Genomic DNA, 20,229 nt, shown 5'->3' on the forward strand with positions numbered 1-20,229 from the left:
ATCAGAGCATGATGCCTTCAATAAACACTTCTGACTAGATTACTACTCACAGCCACAGTGCTAAGGGCCGAGGTTCATTCATTGACTCAACAAACATTCATGAAGCTCCTTCAAGGGTGGAGTAGGGATTTGGGGAAATTTAGGTTCACACAGACTCATCCCCAAAACCCTGGGATCCCTACAGTTGCAGGACAGAGGACAGAGACTTAACCAGGTGGTCATAAGCCACTCAGGTGGCTCAGGTAAGGCCAATCCTAGGAATTACCAGCCAGTGCCAGGCACGGACACAGGGAGTCCAGGGGCAGGAAGTGCTTGAGGCTGAGGGGCACTTCGTGTTGCTCTGGGAAATGGGGCTCAAGATCAGTGCTGCCGGCCTCAGAAAAGCACGCTGGGACCAGGGTAGGGTCTTATCCAGGGGGCTCCAGGAATTAGAACAGGCATTTGAGGACCAAGGCTCAGTTAGATGAATTGGGGCAGGAGAGTCGGTAGTGAGGTCTTAGGCTCTGGGGAAGTCAGGGTTAGGCCTGGGCACCACAGTGCAGGCAATGTGAGAGCTGTGGGGAAGAGGCTGGAGCTATTTCTACACCTGCTGCTTCAGTCAGAAGCCAGGACAGGATGGGCTTTCCCTGTGGGGACACCACAAGGCCTAGCTCTGGGATCTGGGGAACTGAAGCCAGGAAAGGAGATGGGCCCAGTAGAGGTGTTCAATTCTGGGTCTTAACCTGGTCCTCATTTCCCTATTGTCTGTTCATCTCTGAAGACTCTGGTCTCCAAAGGGTGAAGAGGAGGTATTCTAGTTGTACTAGGAGCACAGCTTTGCTAACAACTGACATCACCCTCTCCACCCAACCTCCTATCCCCCCAGGAAAGCTTGGGACCCCATCTGCTGGGATCATAGGGGTGGTGAATGGAGGGGAGCCAAGCACAGGTGTATCTTGTTAAGCAAGCAGTCTGCTTCAGCTACAGTGTAAATCTCAAAAATCGGGTCTGAAACCTCAGCTGATAACCCACTTGTTTCAGACAATTTGCAAAGAAACCAAATCTCCACCAGCTAGAAGAGATGGATGTGCTCTTGGGTAGTGCAGAATTATCTGTGTTATGAAAAGCAGAGGTGAGAACTGTGGCGAGAAGTCAAGGTTTCCTCTGAAGGTTTTTTATTGGTTAGATTTAAAGTAACATCCTTTAATCTTCCTAAGATGCCCCAGGGGAGCCTCCTGAAAACATCTGCTGGATTTGAAGGGTCAGGGAGTGCCTCCCTCATCCCCTCAGTATATGTGTTTGGTTTGGGATTTGTCAGTCTGGGAAGCTGAGGGCTCTGGGCAGCTCAGGCCTGGCAGATTTCCCCCACCTGCCTAAAACTCAGCCCAGGGAGACAGAGGACCCTCTCCAGCCCAATTCTGTACCTTCACTCTCCAGCCCCTGGAGCTCTGGCCTTTATTTCAAGTCCTGGTCCCCCGGGGCTGCATGGGGAATGAGGACAGCTGATAAGCCTGACATTATTGACTTTATGGGGAGTATTCAATGAATTTACTTTCTGCAAGAAGGCTGCACTCTTATCTGCTGCCCACAGAACATCTAAATCCTCATCTAGGGGACCCGTTGATGAATCATGTCTCTTATACACAAAGAGCAGAGAATGTAAAGTGGAAAAGGGGAGTCGCATCCCACCCCTTTCTTTTCTCCAGTACCTGGTTCTGCCCACCCTCACCACCCTTGCTTTCGCACTGCACTTTGGTTTATTGGCTGGAAATAGAAGCACTCACAGCTCCAGGCCTACAAAGTTGAGGCCAAGCCAGCCTGGTCTTTAGAGTGTCAGCAGCTGGGCACACCCAGGGCTGTGCGTCCTGCTAACTGGTAACTAAGGGAAGAAAAGCCCACTCACTTGAGGCAGTTACGTGTCCTGGTTTTTGCTGCGACGGTCAACATTTGCTCTGGACAGAAATACCCGCCTGGCCTCAACACCAGGTGTCTTGGTGGAGAAATGTGTGTGTGCGGTGGGGGGCAGTTACCAAGGGGTACTGGGTCTGGGAGCTGGAGAGCGAAAATTAACTGGAAGAGAGAGCCTGATGCTCAAGGCAAGCTTTTCTTTCCCCCCTCTCTGATATCTCCTTAATCCATCCAGCCCTGGGATGTTGGCTTCAATTAGTGGAAGGAAATAAATGCTTCTTAGTAGCACAGGACCCAAAGCAACTGGAAGGAGAGAGGTGAGAGCCAGGATACTGAGTTGGACAAATGAAAGAAAAATATCAAAGTACCCTTTGGAGGAAAATTAGAGGCATGTATTCATATTCCCCATCTCGTTTTTGGATAGAGTTTTCTGGTAATAAAATGATTATTTATTGAGCAACTATGATTTTATTAGATGCCTGTTACCACCGTTTTAAAGCATTTACTCCCAGTCACTAACTTCATGTACATTAGTGCACTGAGTCTTTACAGTAATCCATGAAGTTGATATTATTTCCAGTTTACAGCTGAGAAAATTGAGACTGGGAGAAGTTAAGTAACCTGCCCAGGATGGCAGCTGGTGTCAGAGCAGGAATTCAAACACCAGTCTGCCTCCAAAGCCTAATGAAAAGCCTCTCAGCTTCTATACAAAACTGCTTTCCATTTGGTATTTCTCAGTACCTTTTCCCACTTAGTCCACAGCACATCAATGAGTATTTATTACTCCCATTTTATAGAAAACAGGCTCAGAAGAGTAATTTTTTTGTTTTTGCAATTTGACCAGCTTTTTATTTCTTAAATAAGTGGCAAGTGTAATTGAGAAAGTTACAATGCAGCAGTGAGCCTCTAGACCAATTAACAAATTCCTCTACTTAAATGCAAACCAGTAACCTCATCATTGTGCTTATCCCGGGCAAGGCACTGGGTTAGCAGACAGAAAAGAGGGGAGACAGGAAGAAAGGGCATCAACGGGGCAGATGAACAGTGCTAAACAACAGTACAGGGAACCTTTGCAAAGCTGATTCCGGATTGTGGTTGGATCACTCTCCCCACCCCCACCTTCTTTATTCAAACAGGGCTCCTTACATGTGGATCCAGTTGAGGACCATCCCTGAGATTCAACGTTCGTTCGCTACTTCTCAGATGGAGGATGTTTGGTAACAGGCTGTGGCAAGCTTCCAAGTAAGCATAACTTATTTACAGAGTAATATTGTTTCTCCTCCTTTGTCACTGAAAGTCACAGTGTGCTGCAGGGGGGAAAAACCCAGTGGACAGCAGGTGTGCTTCCTCCTAAATCTGTATAATTTTTTTCCTTTGTTGTTCCTATCTATGAGTGTGTCCAGGGCCACGAAACCTGTGTGCCTCAGGGACTCTGGTCTAAAGATTCTAGCATCTTTACTCTTCTGTCATGCCTAGGGAATGACCTCAGGGAAGTCCCCAAATGATGATGAAACAGCCAGATCTCTCTTTCCTTAGGAGAGAAGACCAAAGCTCTCATCCCTCCCAACGCTCGGGTAAAGATGTGGGCCACATCAATGTATTTCTCCCTTCCACGTGCCCTGGTTTCCCACATCACCCGCTTTCATCATAGAGCAGCTACTTGCTCTGTTATTTTTTCATTCAGGGGAGGTTAGAGTAGGGGAGGCGGGAAGAGGAGGTGAGCTAATCAGTTGTTTGCCCTGTGGGTCCTGTGAATGGAGTGACATTAACATCCATGAGAATTTATAGCCTCTGCTGGCTCTGAAAAGATGTTTGTGTAAAACTTGCTAGTAAAACAGAGTCAGCTGCATTTGAAGGCCTGTTTCTTTGGGCATACATTTTAGAATTTAGGTAAATACTAAATTTATTTGGGAGCTAAATTGTGGGGGAGTGATATTTTGTTTTGTCTAGGATAACACCTTGTTATGTAACTTTATAATGAAGATATATAATTTCTCATATTAAATGAGAAAATTGGGTGAAATGCCTAGCGTGACACCTAGTACTTAGTGCTACATAATAGGGGTAGAGAATTCAGTGTGTGGCCCAGAGTTGGTGCTCGATGCCACCCCCTAGGTCAAGCCATCATCCTCTTTCGTCTGTATTCCTGTCACAGCTTCCTAGTCTCCCCACATCATTTCTTGGCCCCCTCCATACAGCAGCCAGAATGTTCTTCTCATCGCCTTAAAAAACAAATTAAGCAATCACCAGAAACTCCTTCCATGGCCTTAGAAGCATTCATTTCACAGAAACAAGCTATGTGACTTCTGACGGAAAGCAGGGCAAGCTGAAGGCAGCTGTTTGGAGAAATGAGTCAGTGCTGTCTTGCATTCATTCATCAAAAGCAAGTAAACTAGAATGAGACTTGCTTTAAAGAATTCAACATGGAGATGGGGGCTCTTTTAAAAAAACAGAGGATTCAAAGGAATTTAAATTTCCCAAATAAAATGTCACAGAAAGATAAAACCTATGACCGAAAGTAACACCCTCATACTGACAAATTTAGTTGTAAAAGAATTGGCACAGTTTTATTTGGAAAATGCAAATTTAAACACAGGAGTTGTAATATCACAAAACAAAATGGAATTCATGAGAAGAAGCAAGGCAAAGAGGATCATTTTATGTTGACACAGGGCACAATTCTCTTAAGTCAATAAAACTTCCAAGAGTCTTTATGTGCAAAATGCATTGTATCTCAAGGTGTAAAGATTTAAAGCAAACACTCTTGGAAAAACCAAAAGGAAGGAACAGACACAAAACAGTAGAGGGAGATTTTCACATAACTCTCTCTAACAGATCAAATAGACCCAAATTCCCTTGAATATAGAGGATCAATTTAATGGATGTATATAAAAATTTTTTTTATTTTTCAAAGGATATATCTCCTTTTCTATTACCTAGGGATCATTTATAGAAGTTGATCATATGTTTTACCTAGAGAAGCTCTTAATAAATATCCCAAAGCAAAAACAATATGGAGCACACCTTTGACTACACTGCAATAAAATTAGAAGTTAATAGCACATGGTTACCAAAAAATACGATAAGGAAATTTTTTTAAAGTTTCAAAAAGAAAAATTAAAATAAACAACAGATGTTAGAGGCTAATGGCAAAGATACTGCAAATGGAAGTGAAGGATGACACCAAAGGTATATCAGAAGAAAATTCATAGCCTGAAATGCTTTTCTTATTAAACAAGAAAGAATGAAAATTAATAAACAATCTAAGAATGGGAGATGGAGAAAGAACAAAATAAACATAGGCAAATGAAAAAGCAGATTTAATAAAGATATGGTAGAAAGTGAAATAAGTCAGACAGAGAAAGACAAATACAGTATGATTTCACTCGTATGTGAAACATTAAACAAGCAAAAACTAAAACTTAGATGAAGAAAATGGAATAGTGGTTACCAGAGGGGAAGGGGAGGGGGCTAAATGGCTAAAGGGGGGTCAACTGTATGGTGACAGATGGAAACTAAACTTTCGGTGGTAAGCACGCTGTAGTGTATACAGAAGTTGAAACAGAACGTTGTACACGTGAAACTTATATAGTGTTATAAACCAGTTGCCTCAATTAAAAAAAAAGATGAAACCTAGAAAGTCCAAAAAATAAAAATAAAGATACAGTAGAAATGAATACATTAGAAAATCAGAAAAATGATGAACCACGAGGTAGTTTTTTAAGAGAAAAATAAAATGGACAAGCTCTGCAAAGCTAATAAAGGAGAGAGAAGTCCTAAACACATAACATGAGGAATGAGAAAGTTGATAATGTAAATACAGAGATATTTTTGAAAGCATTTGTTACCGACCAGGGTTCTTGGCCTTCCCCAATCAATGAAAATTGACTAGAGGCCAGAGAAGAAATTTAGGCAAGGTTTTATGGGGGCCCCTGCTGCAGCAGCAGGGAGTGAGAACAAACCACAGGTTCCTTTGTTTGCTCGCTCCCTGAGGGGAGAGCGAGCTTGTTCCTTATATGGGGCGAGGGTAGGGGTGTGTCCAGGGGTCGGGCCGGAGGGGTGGCTTAGGTGCTTTGCCCACCCCTTAGGTGGTGGGTTTTTTTAATTTTTTAAATTATTTTTTAAATTTATTTATTTTTTATTGGGGTATATTTGTTTTACAATGCTGTGTAGTTTCTACTGTATAGTGAAGTGGAGTTCCCTGTGCTATACGGCAGGTTCTCATTAGTTATCTATTTTATACATATTAGTGTGCAGAGGGCATGAGCAGTACCCTGTTTTTGCTCCAGGATCCTCAAAAGTGGCAGTTGGGTTTTTTGGTCTCTTTGTATCTTTTGTCCAGGATTTGTCCCAACTGCGCATGCACACAGTTATTTTTAGTCCCAGACAGTTTCTTTGTATTTTGCTGCTGGAGGAGAGGTGTGCCCACGTGGAAGCATTGCAGCACTGCAGCAAAGGGGCCCAGGTCCCAGCCTGTCTCACTTTGAATAACTGTATATAACACTTTACTAATGAATGTGAAAATGTCAAAGTTCATATGTCAAAGTACCAAAATTGCCTTGCAAGGTAGCACACTTGAAGGAACAAAATCTATCTAGGATTTACTAGTAAATTTTATTAACTATCAAGAACCAGCTAATTCATGTGATGAATAAATTGATGGAAGCTTAACAATAGATGGATGGAAGTGGGGCTGAATGTATGACTGGATAAATGGAGAAATAGATGGATGCTTTGGGGCCTGGATATGCAGAATTGGGGATTGGGAAGGGGGTTGAGAATGAGCGGGGAAGAAGGGAGTTTTAAGACTAGATAGAGCTGATGCTTGACCTCCAGCCAAAATGACTGGTCCACAACCACCTGGGCTCACAGGAGTCCCTTCTGAAAACCTCAGGTTCGTCTTTTCTGAAGCTAACAGCCCCAGCACACAGGACTAGAGATCCAGCATTCACAGGCTAATCCAGACAGATCAATTAAGACAGCAGAACCAGAGAGGCTGACAATGCCCCAGCCCTCCTAGGGACCTGCTCTTCTCTCCCCAACCCTCTGGTCCCTCCCCAGGAGCCCGCAGGTGCAGTCTCTCCAGGGGGCGGTGAGAGCCATGAATAGTAAGGGTTTTAGCTCAAGCACACAGAGGCGTTTAGCTGCCCAAACCTAATCCCCCCATAATCGGATTATGTAAATTCCTACTTCAACCCCTTCCCCTGCAAGACCTCGCCCCTAAACTCTCCACACTGGGAGACCAGGATGGGAGAGGGCCCATCACGCTGAAGCATCACTGCTAGTGGAATGCTGCACCAAGACGGTTTCCCCCATTTCAAAAATTATAAAACCAACAATAACATGAAAGAAACTTCAAAGAAGAAAACAAATGTCGACCCTGGTTGCACTGTGCCAGCACATCTGTGCTCCCTTCTCCACAGTCCTCATCTTTCCCCTCGTCCTGTCTCTCAGTCCGCGTCCACTTGTACACAGATCCTATTTTACACTTACTGTTGCTTACCTTAGCCTCACACATTTCCAATCTTGCTTCCTAGTTGGTACACTTCTTTTTTACAACTGTAGAATGTGCCATTAAGAATATATTACCTCGCAGGCTTTTGGCTGAGAGGAAGGGTAATGTAGGTTCTTGGTTTAAATTCCAACATGCCCTCTATCAGGATTGAGGTACAACAGGTAGGGTGGGAGACATGGGCACCATGAGGCACCATGAGGCAGCAGTTCCCCTCAGTGGCACACAGAGACAGATGGCAGAAAGGACAAATCAGGGCTGCTCACTGCAAATATTAGAGTATGTTCCCAAAGGCCCCTTTTGTGCCTATGCATAATTGACCCATTCATTCTCTCCAACCCACCCTCTAATCCATCCACTGACTGCCACCAGAATGAGCCTTGTAACTGTAAATCAAAACATATCACTCCCATGTTCAAGGCACACAGTTGCCTTCATATGGACTGCCCTCTCCTCCACTCATACGTGTGTAGTTCCTATCCAGCATTTCCCACTTTTGCACCCAGGTGATCGGGGCCCCTGCCTTGGATTCTGTGCTTTAGATGGACCTGCTCTGGTCCTCCTCCAGTGCCCACCAGGTGCCCATTTTCCACATTCTAGACCACACTCAGGGTATCAGGGACCCCTGAATTTATACCACACTCTGTATATCCAGAACCCCTGCATTTCTGCTCAAGTGGCCCTGAGTCGATTTTCAGAACCTTCACAGGGCTCTTCCTTAGGTCCGTGTGGGCTGGGATTCCACGTCATATACACAAGACCCTTCACAGAGAAGGGGGTGGGAAAAGAATGGGAATGGGGATGGGTCAGGAGTCTCCATTTGTACCCTTTTCCCGAGCCCCACATATGTCAGAGGCAGCCCCGCCTCAAGGCCTAGTTTAAATGGCATCCCTCCCACTAGCAATTGCTGATCCTCCAGCTAGAATCTTTGCCTCCTTAACTCCAATTTCATACTCTCTGGCACTCAGGACTGTCTATCTTGTATTTAGTCATTTTTGTCATATCCTCTTCCTCCCAAAGACTGTGAACTCCTTAAAGGCAGATACAGAATTTTCTTCACTTTCCTACCCTCTGAGAACTAGCAGTTTGTGCAACAGCTTTTTTATTTATAATAAGAACTGTATGCATTTTTTTTTTGAGGAGGGAGACAAACAACCCCAAAATCTCTGTGGCTTACAACAGCAAAGATTTATTCCTCACTCATGTGACGTGAAGGCTGTGGTTGGCTATGGGTTTGCTTTATGGCTTCCAGGCTGAGAGAGCAACCCCAAACATTACTTTCTCATGACTAAGCCCAACCAGCAATCACTCTTTTTTTTTTAAACATCTTTATTGGAGTATAATTGCTTTACAATGTTGTATTAGTTTCTGCTGTATAACAAAGTGAATCAGCTATATGTATACATATATCCCCATATCCCCTCCCTCTTGCGCCTCTCTCCCACCCTCCCTATCCCACCCCTCTAGGTGGTCACAAAGCACTGAGCTGATCTCCCTGTGCTGTGCAGCTGCGGCTGCTTCCCACTAGCTATCTGTTTTACATTTGGCTGTTAAAGCTTCTGTTCTATCACCACCATGTCAAGTCTGCTCACATTCCATTGGCTGATGCAAGTCACATGGCCAAGCCTGGAAGGGAGTGAGGAATTGCTCTCCCTTCACCTACAGGGAGGCACTGCCAGTCACATGACAATGGGAGGGGCTATATAATCCTCTCACAAGGAAGGGAGCCAGTAGTTGTAACAATAATACAATTTACAACAGTAAAATTTATAGTAGTCTGACTGTGTACTAGGTACAGTGCTAAATTTTACAGATGAGGAAATTGAGGTAGGGAGAAGTTACATGATTTACCTAGGGTCACATAAATGGCTACATCAGGGATTTCAACCTGGGTAATGCAAATCCAGAGTCCTTTGCTCTTATCCACTAAGCTTTAATGCATTTGTGAATTTATTGTGCCAAATCCTATGCTGGTACCTTCAGAGAGTGTGAAGCCTAGAATTTTATTACTTACCCATTCATTTATCAACCAACATTTGAAGAATGCCTGTTCACTGGGTTTGAGGAGGAAACAGACAAGATAAATGGGTAAAATATTACTAAATGGGAGTGAGTGCTAAGGAGAAGAATAAAGCAGGGCAGGAGGATGAAGAGTCCTGTGTGTGTGAACGTGCAATTTTAGATATTGTGGTCAGAGAATCCTCATTGAGAAGGTGACATTTGAGCAAAGACCTGAAGAATGTCAGCTCCTTGAGGGCAGAATTTGTGTCTGTTTTGTTTGAAGTTGTATCCCCAGTGCCTATAACAGGCACTGGCCCATAGCAGACACTCAATAATAATTTCTGAATGAATGAAAGGAGGTGAGGGAAGGAACTATTTGGATAACTTGGTGGGAAGAGTGTTTCAGGCTGTAGAAACAGACAGTGCAAAGGCCCTGAGGCAGGAGGGTGCCTGGAGTGTTCCAGAGCTGAGTACACCCCGGGGAGTAAAGGAACACACGGGGTCAGGTAAAATCTGGGAGCCATTGTTAAGACTTCAGCTTAACTCTGAGTGAAATGGGGAGCCAGGGGAAGGCTTTGAGTGACAAGTGACAAGAACCTGACTTGGGTTTTCATAGGATCATTCTGGGTGATGTTGGAGAATGGACGGAAAGAGGAAAGTACAGAATCAGGAAGACCAATGAGGAGGCCCTGAAATACCAAGTCCCTGGGGCACTCTGGAAGCTGGGATGAATAAATCGGGGGATCTGTCCAGTGCAGTGATTGTTAAATTTCTTTGTGCATCTTCATCTGCGGGGATACTTGGTAAAAACGCAGATTTCGGACCCCATCCCCAGAAAACCTGATCTGGTGGTCTGGGTTGTGGGTATTGAGATCTGCCTCCCCTCACCCATGATTCTGAAGCAAGCGGTTCTTGAACTACAGTTGGAGACTTACTGGGCCTTAAATGATTGACATCTGATGAGTTAACCACGTGGCATGGACTTTCTGAGGTTTGTAGACGTAGAAGAGGGTGGGTAGGTCACACGCCCAGCTTTGCCGTGGCCGGGTAGGTGGCAGGACGCCTCCCGTCCCCAAGCCTTACGCAAAGCAGGGTTCTCCTTCCGCCTCTGCTCCGTTTCTAGAACACAGGGAGGCTGGTCCCGGGAAGCGGGCGCGCGGTGGGGGGAGGGGGGAGGGAGGGACCTGCGGAGTCCGGGTCAGAAAGGGGCCCCGTGGGTCCCCGAGACAAAGGGCGGTGTCCTATAAAGACGGTAGCGGAGGCGTGGCGCCCAGGCGAGGGCGACGACTACGGCGCGGGCTCCTGGATCTTGGAGAGGAGGTGCGTGGACTCCGAGAGGGACGTGGGCACTGCCGGGGCTTGTGGGCCAGCGGGTCTCCGGCGCAGCTCCCCGAGTCCGAGCCGCACTCGCTGCGGAGGGCAGGGGTGTGGAGTTGACTTGGTGGCAGCCACCAAGGCGACTCGGTGAGAGAACCTGGGGGCTTTTCGCGGAGCAGGGGCGGTGGTGCGGCTCCGGGGGAGCCTGGCGGGTCCTCTAGCGCGTGTTGGCGGGGCTGCTGCGCCTTGGTGTGCGATGCCCGGGCACCCCTGGATGTGTCTCCGAGGGCCGCTTAGGGCAGCTTCTGCGTCGGGATGAGCGACTCGTGGACACCTGGCAGGTGCGAAACTTTAGCCGAGATGCTTTCCCGGACGCCTGAACTTCATCGCAAAGCAGGCGCTGCCGGCGAAGGGGAGCAAAAGTTATACAAAGAAAAAGGGAAAAGCCGGGAATGAAGCGGTCAAGGGCAGCAGGTTGGGCGGGGTGGGCGGCGAGGCGCGGGTGTTGAGCGCGTTTTGGAACAGGTGGCGCTCCCAGTGCGCCGGGAGCGCACCCAAAGTCCCGCATTCATAGTTAATGTACTTATTTAGAAGAGTTGTCTGGTGAGAAAAGTAATTGCATAATAGTATGTATTCTGATTTTTAAAGGATACATACATTTTATATAAAAGATATATATATATATGTGTGTATATATATACATATATTATATATACACACACCAAACTGGCTACTGCTGGGGAATGAGTTTGAATAGGTAGATGGGTAAGGGTGGTCTTTTATTTTTTGCTTTATCACTTGTGTACTGCTTGAATTTTTTTTTTTTTCTTAAGTTATCATGTGTTATTTCTATAGTAACTTCAAAAGGCAAAGCTGTGCCTCGTATTGGAGGTTAGGCACCTTCCCCTAACGCAATTGTGTAAACCACCCTTCACCACCCTCTTTCTGGACATTGTTTCCACTTACTTTTAAAAGAAAGATGAAAGAGACAAATACACAGGACCAAAGGCCAGAAAGAGAAATTTAAAGTTTTATGAAAAAAGAGCAGTGTGAGTCTGAATGCCTGGGACAGGCCACCATAGGAATGTTAGCTGTACTTCTGTGCTGCAACCTTTCTAGTTGACCTGGGCTCTGTGTCCAGGAAACACCCACACGAAAAAGCAGCACCTTTTCTGGGGGCATAATTGTTCTTTTCTCCAGTAACCTGTTACCTTCTGTGGTGACAGTATAAGTAGAAGTTGGTGCACACCTATATTCCTACTCAGTTTACCGTGACATTCCTCCTATCCAGGCATTCTTAGCCTGGGGCCCATGACACACACCCACTTGGGTGTGTGGATAGAATTCAGGCGTTCTATATATTTAGGTGGGAAAAAATTACATCTTTATGTCTACTGACCTTTAGTTTAAATTTAGCATTTCCTTTATTTATGAATGTGAGTAATAAACTACTTTGGCACTAGTAGTGCTGATGACTTTGTCACCAATAAAAATCATACTTTCAACTCATGTTACAGATGTTGCAGATCTTCTGAAAAAATCATTTAAATATCACTACTTAGAAATGATGGTAACAAATCTATTTAATGTGTTAAGAGTGAAGCACAGGTATTACTGTCTTGCTTTTTAGAATTATTTTAATACCTATGAAGTATAATTGGTTATTTTATGTGTCTATTTTAATTCATACATTTAAAATTCTTATTCTGAGAAGGGAACCAAAGGCTTTTTCCTTTATGTATTTGAAATCATTGTTCTGAGATGAAATCCGTCCCTAGGCTTCCCCAGACTGCCAAAAAGGTCCATGGCACAAAAAAGGTTATGGACCCTGACTCAGCAGGAGTCAGTGGTGACATAGATGCATAAATACTCAGGCTTGGGACACAGGCTCTGCCACACAGGGATGTGTGACTTGGGACAAAAAAACTTCACGCCTGTTTCAACATCTATCAGATGTTCTCTGATTCTCTGGCATCTGGGGTACTTTTTAAGTTCTTAAATTACTCTGAATCAAGAATTAGCAGCCATCAGTCCTTGCAACAGGAAAAACACTAAATGCCATTTTCCTTTGATTTAATAAGTCCTTAGCAATTTTCCAGTGACCTCTACTTTGAGTTTTTCCAGCTTGTTAAATCACTGATTTCTATTTCCCCCTGTGGAGAAGGAGAGTAACACACTTGAGGATAAGTCAACAAGTAATTATTAAGCACGTCCTAGGATGGCAAGGCTACGTTTCAGAAGCCTTCTCTTCTCCCCATTTCCTCTGTCTGCTTCTCACAATAGGATGGAGCCCTCTCAGAAGAGAACACCAGTTAGTTTATCCTGCCTAATCTTTTCTTCCCAGCTTGAAAAAGACCCCCCATGGGACTAGTGAATGAGCTAAAGCCTCTTTTGACAAGAGAAGCTTAAAAGTGACTTTGCTGCCACAGTCCTGGCTGCAAAGCAACCAGCCTTGGTGTGAGCAAAACTGAATAGTTTTTTAAATCCCCTTGATTTAGGTTCAAACTTTCATATTTTAGGTAGAGTTGGATGCAGGTCTGACAAAGCTCATATTTTCATTGTATATCCAAAGGCTAGGTTATTTAGAAATAACTTAGGTAGATAAAAGGCAAGGGCAGGGCATTGTGGCATTTCAGCATAGAAAGAGGCCTTGGGGATCACCCCCTTCAGTTTGGAAGCCCCCTAGAATGCCTGAGTTAGGTGCTGTTTCTCTGCTCCTACGGCCCCTGTGCTTCCCTCTCTGTGTCACAGGGCAGTGGGCTCCTCAGTGTCCAGCAGTGAGCACAGTGTCTGGCACGTAGAGTCAGTAAGTGTTGATAGTAAAGCTTAGAGTGCATGTGACTGTCTTGGATCATGGGTCCAACTAGGAGTGTCTCCACAGAGCGAGGAAATAAACTTAAGCGGCTGATGGAGGGAGCCTGAGGCCAGCCGGTGAACTTGAGCCGCCATGATTCTGCTCACCACTGGCTTCTCAGCACAGCACTGGCCTCTCCAACCCAGGCAGAAGCGGGAAAGGCAACAAGCACCTGCATGGGGAAATGTCCTGGGGGGCATATCTCCTTGTAGCTTATTTTATACATGATAGTTTGTACCTCTTAATCCCCTAGATACTGCTTCCTTCTCAAACATAGCTTTGCTAGGTCTCAGAACTCCTGTTTGGAGAGTACGGCAGTGTTCTCAGCATTGGGTGCACGCGGAGATCACACAGGGGTGCGCTGCTTGGATCTCACTTCAAGAAAAAACTTGCAGTTCAGCTGCAGGGAGTGCAGTTAGCTGACAGCCTTCAGTGGCAGTGCCCTCAGGACGGGGCCTCCGTTCTTCCGGCAGCCCCCAGCCTATGAGTGAGCGTGGCAGCGCTGCCCGGATCTGGTGATTTCTGCCCAGTGGGGTCTCCTCTACAGTCACTCCTTGCCCTAGAGCTCCCTGTTGGGTTGACTGCCATTTTTCCAGGTCTGCATCACAGCCCACCCTTTTGTACCATATATGCCAATTTTTAACCCTCCAACTCCTTCCTGCAACGTGGGCTGTTAACACAAACAACAGGTGTGGAAGGAAACTGGCACTTTGAGAGGCAGCTACCAAGTGCCCGACATTCTACATGGCGCTTTATATAACTTTTCTCAGATATTCGGGATGTTTACCTACAAACTCATATCCTCAGGAAAGCCCAAATAAAAATAGGAGATTGGGATTGACATATATACACTAATATGTATAAAATAGATAACTAATAAGAACCTGCTGTATAAAAACATAAATAAAATAAAATTCAAAAATTCAAAAAAAGAAATAGGAAAAAGGTAGAACTTAGGGAAAAGTTCAATGGCGTTGACCCAATCATTTTGGTCTTGACATGGTTCTTTTACACCTTTCTCTAGTCAGCAAGTGTAGCTCTGGATTTGGCCCTTGGTGTGTGGGACCTTCTGCTGTGATTTTTAAGTGCTTATGTATGTGCCGCCTCCTCCACCAGACCATCCAATAAGCTCCTTGAGCACCAGTACCCAGTCCAACCATGTCCACAAACCCATGGAACAGAACAGGTCTACAGGAAGGGTTAAAATAAAGCAACAAAGTCAGCAAGAGCGAAGAGATTACAGTAGGCTGTAACCTATAGGAAACCAAATAGGAAATATAACCAAATAGGAAAACAAGATATCACCCCCCCAGGAATATTCAGTACCTCACAAGTCATTTTTATTTATAAATATATTTATTATTTTGTTATATTTATTCCCCAACAATTTTATAGCCATTACTCTGTGTCAGGCACTGTTAGAGTGATTTACAAATATTAACTTATTTAATTCTCCTAATAGCCTTTGTCTTCCACCAGTGGCTGTGGGCATGGGGGGCTCTGGGATGGCCTGGAAGCCTTTATAGGAATGAAAAGGAGGATTTGATCTGCTCTTTAAAGAATGTGTAGAAATAGGCAAGAAGACAGCGAGGAGGGAATTCAAGGGACAGAAGATGGCATGTGTGAAGGTGTGGAGTTAGGAATATTTACTACTCTTTGGGGGCACAGGAAGGGGCCCTCTGACCAGGTTGCTGAGACTGGAGCAGGCGGCAAACTGATAGCCATGAGCCAAGGGCACCAAACGTTGGGTGCTGGGCTTTGGCTCGTTTGCTGATGCGCCATAAAGGTTCCCATTAACGTAGGTTAATCCAAGCCACCTGAACAAAGGGGCCCATGCCTCTAAAAGTTAAAAAGAGCACAATTAAGAATTGGCAATATGCGATAATAATCACCTCTCCCAGGGTTGGAAAGGTCATCCATATTCAACCTTGGAGAGCCTGGGTATCTTCTGCAGCATCCACACCAAATCGTCACCCCCACCTGCCCCTTTTCTTCTTTTGTCACGCTAAACAACCCCACTTCTGCTCCTCACGCAGCCGGGTTTCAAGGCTCTTCATCACCCTGTTCATCCTCCTCTAAATGTGGTCCAGTCTAGATATTTCAGCTCTTACACAGCGGGCCCAATCCTGCAGATGAGGTCGGCCGGCTAAGAGGAGAGTTGTGCTATCACCTTCTTCACTCCAAATATTATCTCGTTAATGAAACCTAGGGTCTCAGCACCCCCCTTTTTGAAGAATCCATATTCAACTCTCTATTAGCAAATATATGTTTTATTCACACATGTACTCAATCCTACACTGTGCCTGATTCTGAACAATTAGGAAGAGTTGGTTATAAAGGAAGTAATAGGGGTATTAGGATAAAACCACCTCTTAACTGGAGGCTTCAAAACAACCAGGGAGAGGAACGCTGAAGGAAGGTGTTCTTATCCTGCCCTTTCTTCTGCCATGTTCTCTTCCCTTGTCAAAGGAAGATTCAAAGCACCTGGAAATGAGGCAATGCATTTCCTAAGATCTGGGTGGAGAAGATTAACATCTCAAGTTCCTGGCAGGACATGTGCTACCCAGCAGGCCTCTGACAAGGTATTGGCCCTCAGTGCCCTTTCTCTTTCTCGTCTCAGGAACTCCAACATGACCAGAAAGATCTTCACAAACACCAGGGAGCGGTGGAGGCAGCAGAACGTCAACAGTGCCTTTGCCAAGCTGAGGAAGCTCATCCCCACTCACCCTCCCGACAAGAAGCTGAGCAAAAACGAAACGCTTCGCCTGGCAATGAGGTATATCAACTTCCTGGTGAAGGTCTTGGGGGAGCAAAGCCTACAGCAAACGGGAGTGGCTGCTCCAGGAAATATTCTGGGCCTCTTCCCCCAAGGACCCCACCTGCCGGACAGGACTCTCCTTGGTGATTACCAGGTTCCATCATCCAGCCCAAGCCACCACATTCCGTAGTGGGGCTCTGGCTGTGGTCACCCCAGGCAGCACTGGTTCAGAAGTAACTAGCTGTCGACAGCCTTTTGCATGTTCCAGAGTCAACTTGATGAATAATTTGTGAGGCATGAATTTAAGCTTCATAGGAGGTGGCTCAGGGTCGGCTTCAGGATGCTGAAAGGAGACCATGAGGAACGTGGCTTGGGAGTCTGTCACCCCCCACCCCCAGGGCTTCAGTAAGATCAGCCTGTCTCTGTCTATGTTATAGATCTGGGCTCTGCATAAGATGTTGTTTGAAAAAAAAAAAAAAAAGACCCTTAGGTTAAAAACTGGTTTGAAAATCACTGTTTTACTCAGTATGTTTTCAGTTATAAGAAAGTTTTCTCAAAATGGATCTCAGATGGATGAGTAGAAAATGCTTCCCTGCGAACATATTTTAAAGTTTGTTTTGAAAAATGAGGCATATTTGATCAAGGGTGAACAACGTTAAGACAAATGAAAAGATAGCCCTTGCAGAAACCATCCTGGAGACTTGCAGGAACATCTGTGAAGAAAAGACCCTCCTGACATGTGAGGACCACAGGAAGGCAGCAGATACCTGTGGAAGAGCTCTGCATCCTTTATCTCTATGGACATGTGAGGTGTCACTTGCATAGGGCTGTGTATATATATGTTATCTCTAAAGTCAAATGGTAGATTATACCTGTGAGAGGAAAGGACTTGATAATTTATGAGAGTTCATAGTTTTCTTATGAAAAACAGCTAGCTAAAATAGGTTTTCTAACCCCTTAGTTTCACATGTCAGGTATCAAAACTTTTAATTTAGCCTGAGTTTCTGCTGACTTAAGACCTGTAAAATTCAAATATAATGATGAAAATCTAAATATTACCATTTAACAGCTCATTTAACAGAGAGCTTAACAAAAGATTTAGAGTAGACAATAGGAATGTTAATACCAGACTCTAATGAATTAATGAACATGTGATTTGTTTTCCCTGCTATGGAGCATTAGCTCAGTCTTACGCTGGGAGAGGTGGTACCCACAAACGAGTGAAACAGCGTGGATCTGGCAGAACTCACCACCATGTGCCACCCTGATGATGCTTAGATTCAAAAATGAATCCCATAGTTGAGCCCAGAATACAAATAATGTCATTTGATTGCCTCTGGGACATTTTATTTCCCCAAAGTTCTTGGTGGTACATTGGTTTTAAAACCGTCTGAACTACAGGTAGGAAATAGATGGATTTGAGATTATGTATACACAATAGAGGAATTTAAATTTTCTGCCACTCTAGAAGGAAGGTATTTGATTTATGAAAGGCTGAAATGAGCCTCTTTGGTTTGGTGATTAGAAGAAATCTGGATGAGGCGCCCTCAAAATCTCATTCTCCCAAAATAGCAAGGTCATAATGTCTTTAAACTCTACACGGCATTGACACTTGTAGAACAACACATGTATCAGAAACAATGCATTTTCCGTGTAGGTCCTTTCTTTAAACTGCATTCAATAAATGTCCCCACAGACCCAGAATAGTCCTGGGAAACACATAAGCACAGAGACCAGGGGATTTCCCCCGAATTTGCATTTCTTTCTCATGAGCTTATGTGGACTTAAATTTGTCCCCAAACTACCAGGTGATAGTACATCTCGAAGCTTTGATGACAGTTTTTCAATTGAGTAACATTGCTTATTCTCTCATCTGGCATTAACTCAAAGTAACACTTTTGACAGCATTTTTATATTAGCCTCACGTTGCTGAGGAAGGCAGAGAAGACCTCTTTGCCTGAACACAGGATTTTACTGCTCTTCTCAGAATGAGTGCACTTCTCTGCTGCTGGGGCCATGTCTGTTGTGCACAGAGGGCCTTTCCACTGAAAAGTAACCGAGTACCACCAAAAAGTCGTGAGGAGATTGAGTATCATTAAACTAAATGAGGGAACAGTTATTTAAAGAAACCCTATAGGAAATTCCTACGATAAATGAATAAACATTTAAAATATTACTTAATGTAATTCATCTCTTAAATGATTTCTTTTGCGAGTTGGATTTTGGCCTATCAAGTTGTGTTAGGTTAAAGTGACTGTCAAAAGGAATTGTAGTTATATGGACCAAAACCTTGCCAAGGTATCTGTGAGATTGGAAGCTAATTCTAAAATCACTCCACAGCCTTCTTGGTGGCCTGTACTTACGGCTTGGTGATTACAGTAGTAAGAATTTATGGTTCAAATGAATTCTAGTTCACTGATGGTACATCTCTTTATGGACCATTTGAACCCAAAAGAAAAATTTAGACAGGTTATATCATTTATGCTACTCTGTTATTTGAAAACAAGTGTTTGTTCCACTATGGGCACCACTGGAAACTTCCGGAAGCCAAGTATAAACAGGCCCATTTATTTATACAGATCATTAGATTGGCTAATTCTACTCCTCCTTTTACAGAGGAGAAAACAGTCCAGAGGGTTTTGAAGTGACTTTCCAGAGGTCACATGGACAATTAGTGCAACCCAGGACATAGTGTGAGATCTTCTGAGCCAGCACGTCCAGCCTTTCTACAGCCCTGTTCAGCCACTAAGGATTTTAGGATTGAAAATGGCCAAGCACCTCATTATTAGGCTCATCTCTTTTCAATAGTGTTAGTGATCTTCATATGCCTTTTAATTGAAATTGAATTATTGTGCTTTGTAGAATGTGATTAGAGGTACTGACCAAAGATTTTATTTGGTGATGTGTTTTGTGAGTTTGTAATCATTGATTCTAAATTGCTATTTAACTATTAATTTATTGAAAATAAATTATTTAAGAAAAGAAATTGTTTTTTTTTTTTTAGAAAGTATTTCACAAATTTACTAAGCACATCCACCCATTCTGTCCATCCTTTGAACCCCACTCCCCCTGTTATCTTGAGTCTAAAAAAAAAATCTAGGGCTTCCCTGGTGGTGCAGTGGTTAAGAATCTACCTGCCAATGCAAGGGACACGGGTTCGAGCCCTGGCCTGGGAAGATCCCACATGCCGGGGAGCAACTAAGCCCATGTGCCACAACTACTGAGCCTGAGCTCTAGAGCCCGCAAGCCACAACTACTGCGTCCGCATGCCACAACTACTGAAGCCCATGCACTGCAACAAGAGAAGCCACCACAGCTAGAAGCCCACGCACTGCAACGAAGAGTAGCCCCTGGTCACTGCAACTAGAGAAAGCCCGTGCACAGCAACGAAGACCCAACACAGCCAAAAATAAATAAATAAATAAATTTATTTTTAAAAAAAATCTAGCATCCCCTAATTAGTCCCTCCCTTCGCTTCATCTTTCACACAGCTTCCTAACTGTCCTTCTCAAATCACAGCTATGGTCAGGTCGTCCCCTGCTATCAAACCTTCAGTGTCTTGTCCACCAGACTGAGACAGATGCCATACCCCAGCAAACCAGGCCCTCTGCAGCCTGGCTCAATGTACTATTCCCTTTACCTTCCACAATTGCCTAAATATATTATGCATGCTAATGAAACCACTTCACTTGTTGGTCCAACAGGCCAAACTCTAATACCTCTGACTTTACTCTTGTGAGTCCATCTGCTTGCACTAAATTCCACTTGCTAAAATCCTTCATGACTGATCTTAAGTACCACTCCTTCAGGAAGCTTGACTCATCTTAAACACCATCTTACATGAAGTCCTCCTAGATTTCCACCACTCAGTCTAATGTCTCCTTTTGTAGAATCCTCTTA

At 44.4% G+C, this 20,229-nt stretch overlaps 2 protein-coding genes across 4 annotated transcripts in view; both read left to right on the top strand.

Moving 5' to 3' along the window:
* Positions 1-16,271, top strand: part of FKTN (fukutin) — a 99,690-nt gene extending 83,419 nt beyond the window's left edge. Inside the window, exon 11 of one of the 2 annotated variants that reach the window (XM_059925231.1) lies at positions 16,192-16,271. In XM_059925231.1, the coding sequence (XP_059781214.1) occupies positions 16,192-16,205 (14 nt within the window). In that variant the 3' untranslated portion in view covers positions 16,206-16,271. Of the gene's footprint in view, positions 1-3,023; positions 3,103-16,191 lie in introns of those variants that run through there. The other variant, XM_059925230.1, reaches the window with a different exon arrangement.
* On the top strand, positions 3,042-19,263 carry TAL2 (TAL bHLH transcription factor 2). Of its 2 annotated transcripts, none has more exons than XM_059925234.1 (2): positions 3,042-3,129; positions 16,192-19,263. In XM_059925234.1, exons 1-2 carry the CDS (start codon positions 3,098-3,100, stop codon positions 16,517-16,519), a joined length of 360 nt encoding a protein of 119 aa, XP_059781217.1. In that variant the 5' UTR covers positions 3,042-3,097; the 3' UTR covers positions 16,520-19,263. The 2 variants fall into 2 exon arrangements, with proteins under 2 accessions (XP_059781217.1, XP_059781218.1); XM_059925235.1 differs by lacking the exon at positions 3,042-3,129 and adding an exon at positions 10,987-11,058.
* Positions 19,264-20,229: the final 966 nt, after the last annotated feature.

This window comes from Balaenoptera ricei, chromosome 6 (assembly GCF_028023285.1).
Source record: "Balaenoptera ricei isolate mBalRic1 chromosome 6, mBalRic1.hap2, whole genome shotgun sequence".
NCBI lineage: Eukaryota > Metazoa > Chordata > Mammalia > Artiodactyla > Balaenopteridae > Balaenoptera > Balaenoptera ricei.

What these genes read in the sequence shown, in the direction of transcription:
- TAL2 (XM_059925234.1), top strand. Translation starts at nt 3,098, where the DNA reads ATGTTTGGTAACAGGCTGTGGCAAGCTTCCAA. An exon ending in AGGCTGTGGCAAGCTTCCAA is followed by an intron (nt 3,130 to 16,191) that starts GTAAGCATAACT and finishes TTCTCGTCTCAG; the next exon opens with GAACTCCAACATGACCAGAA.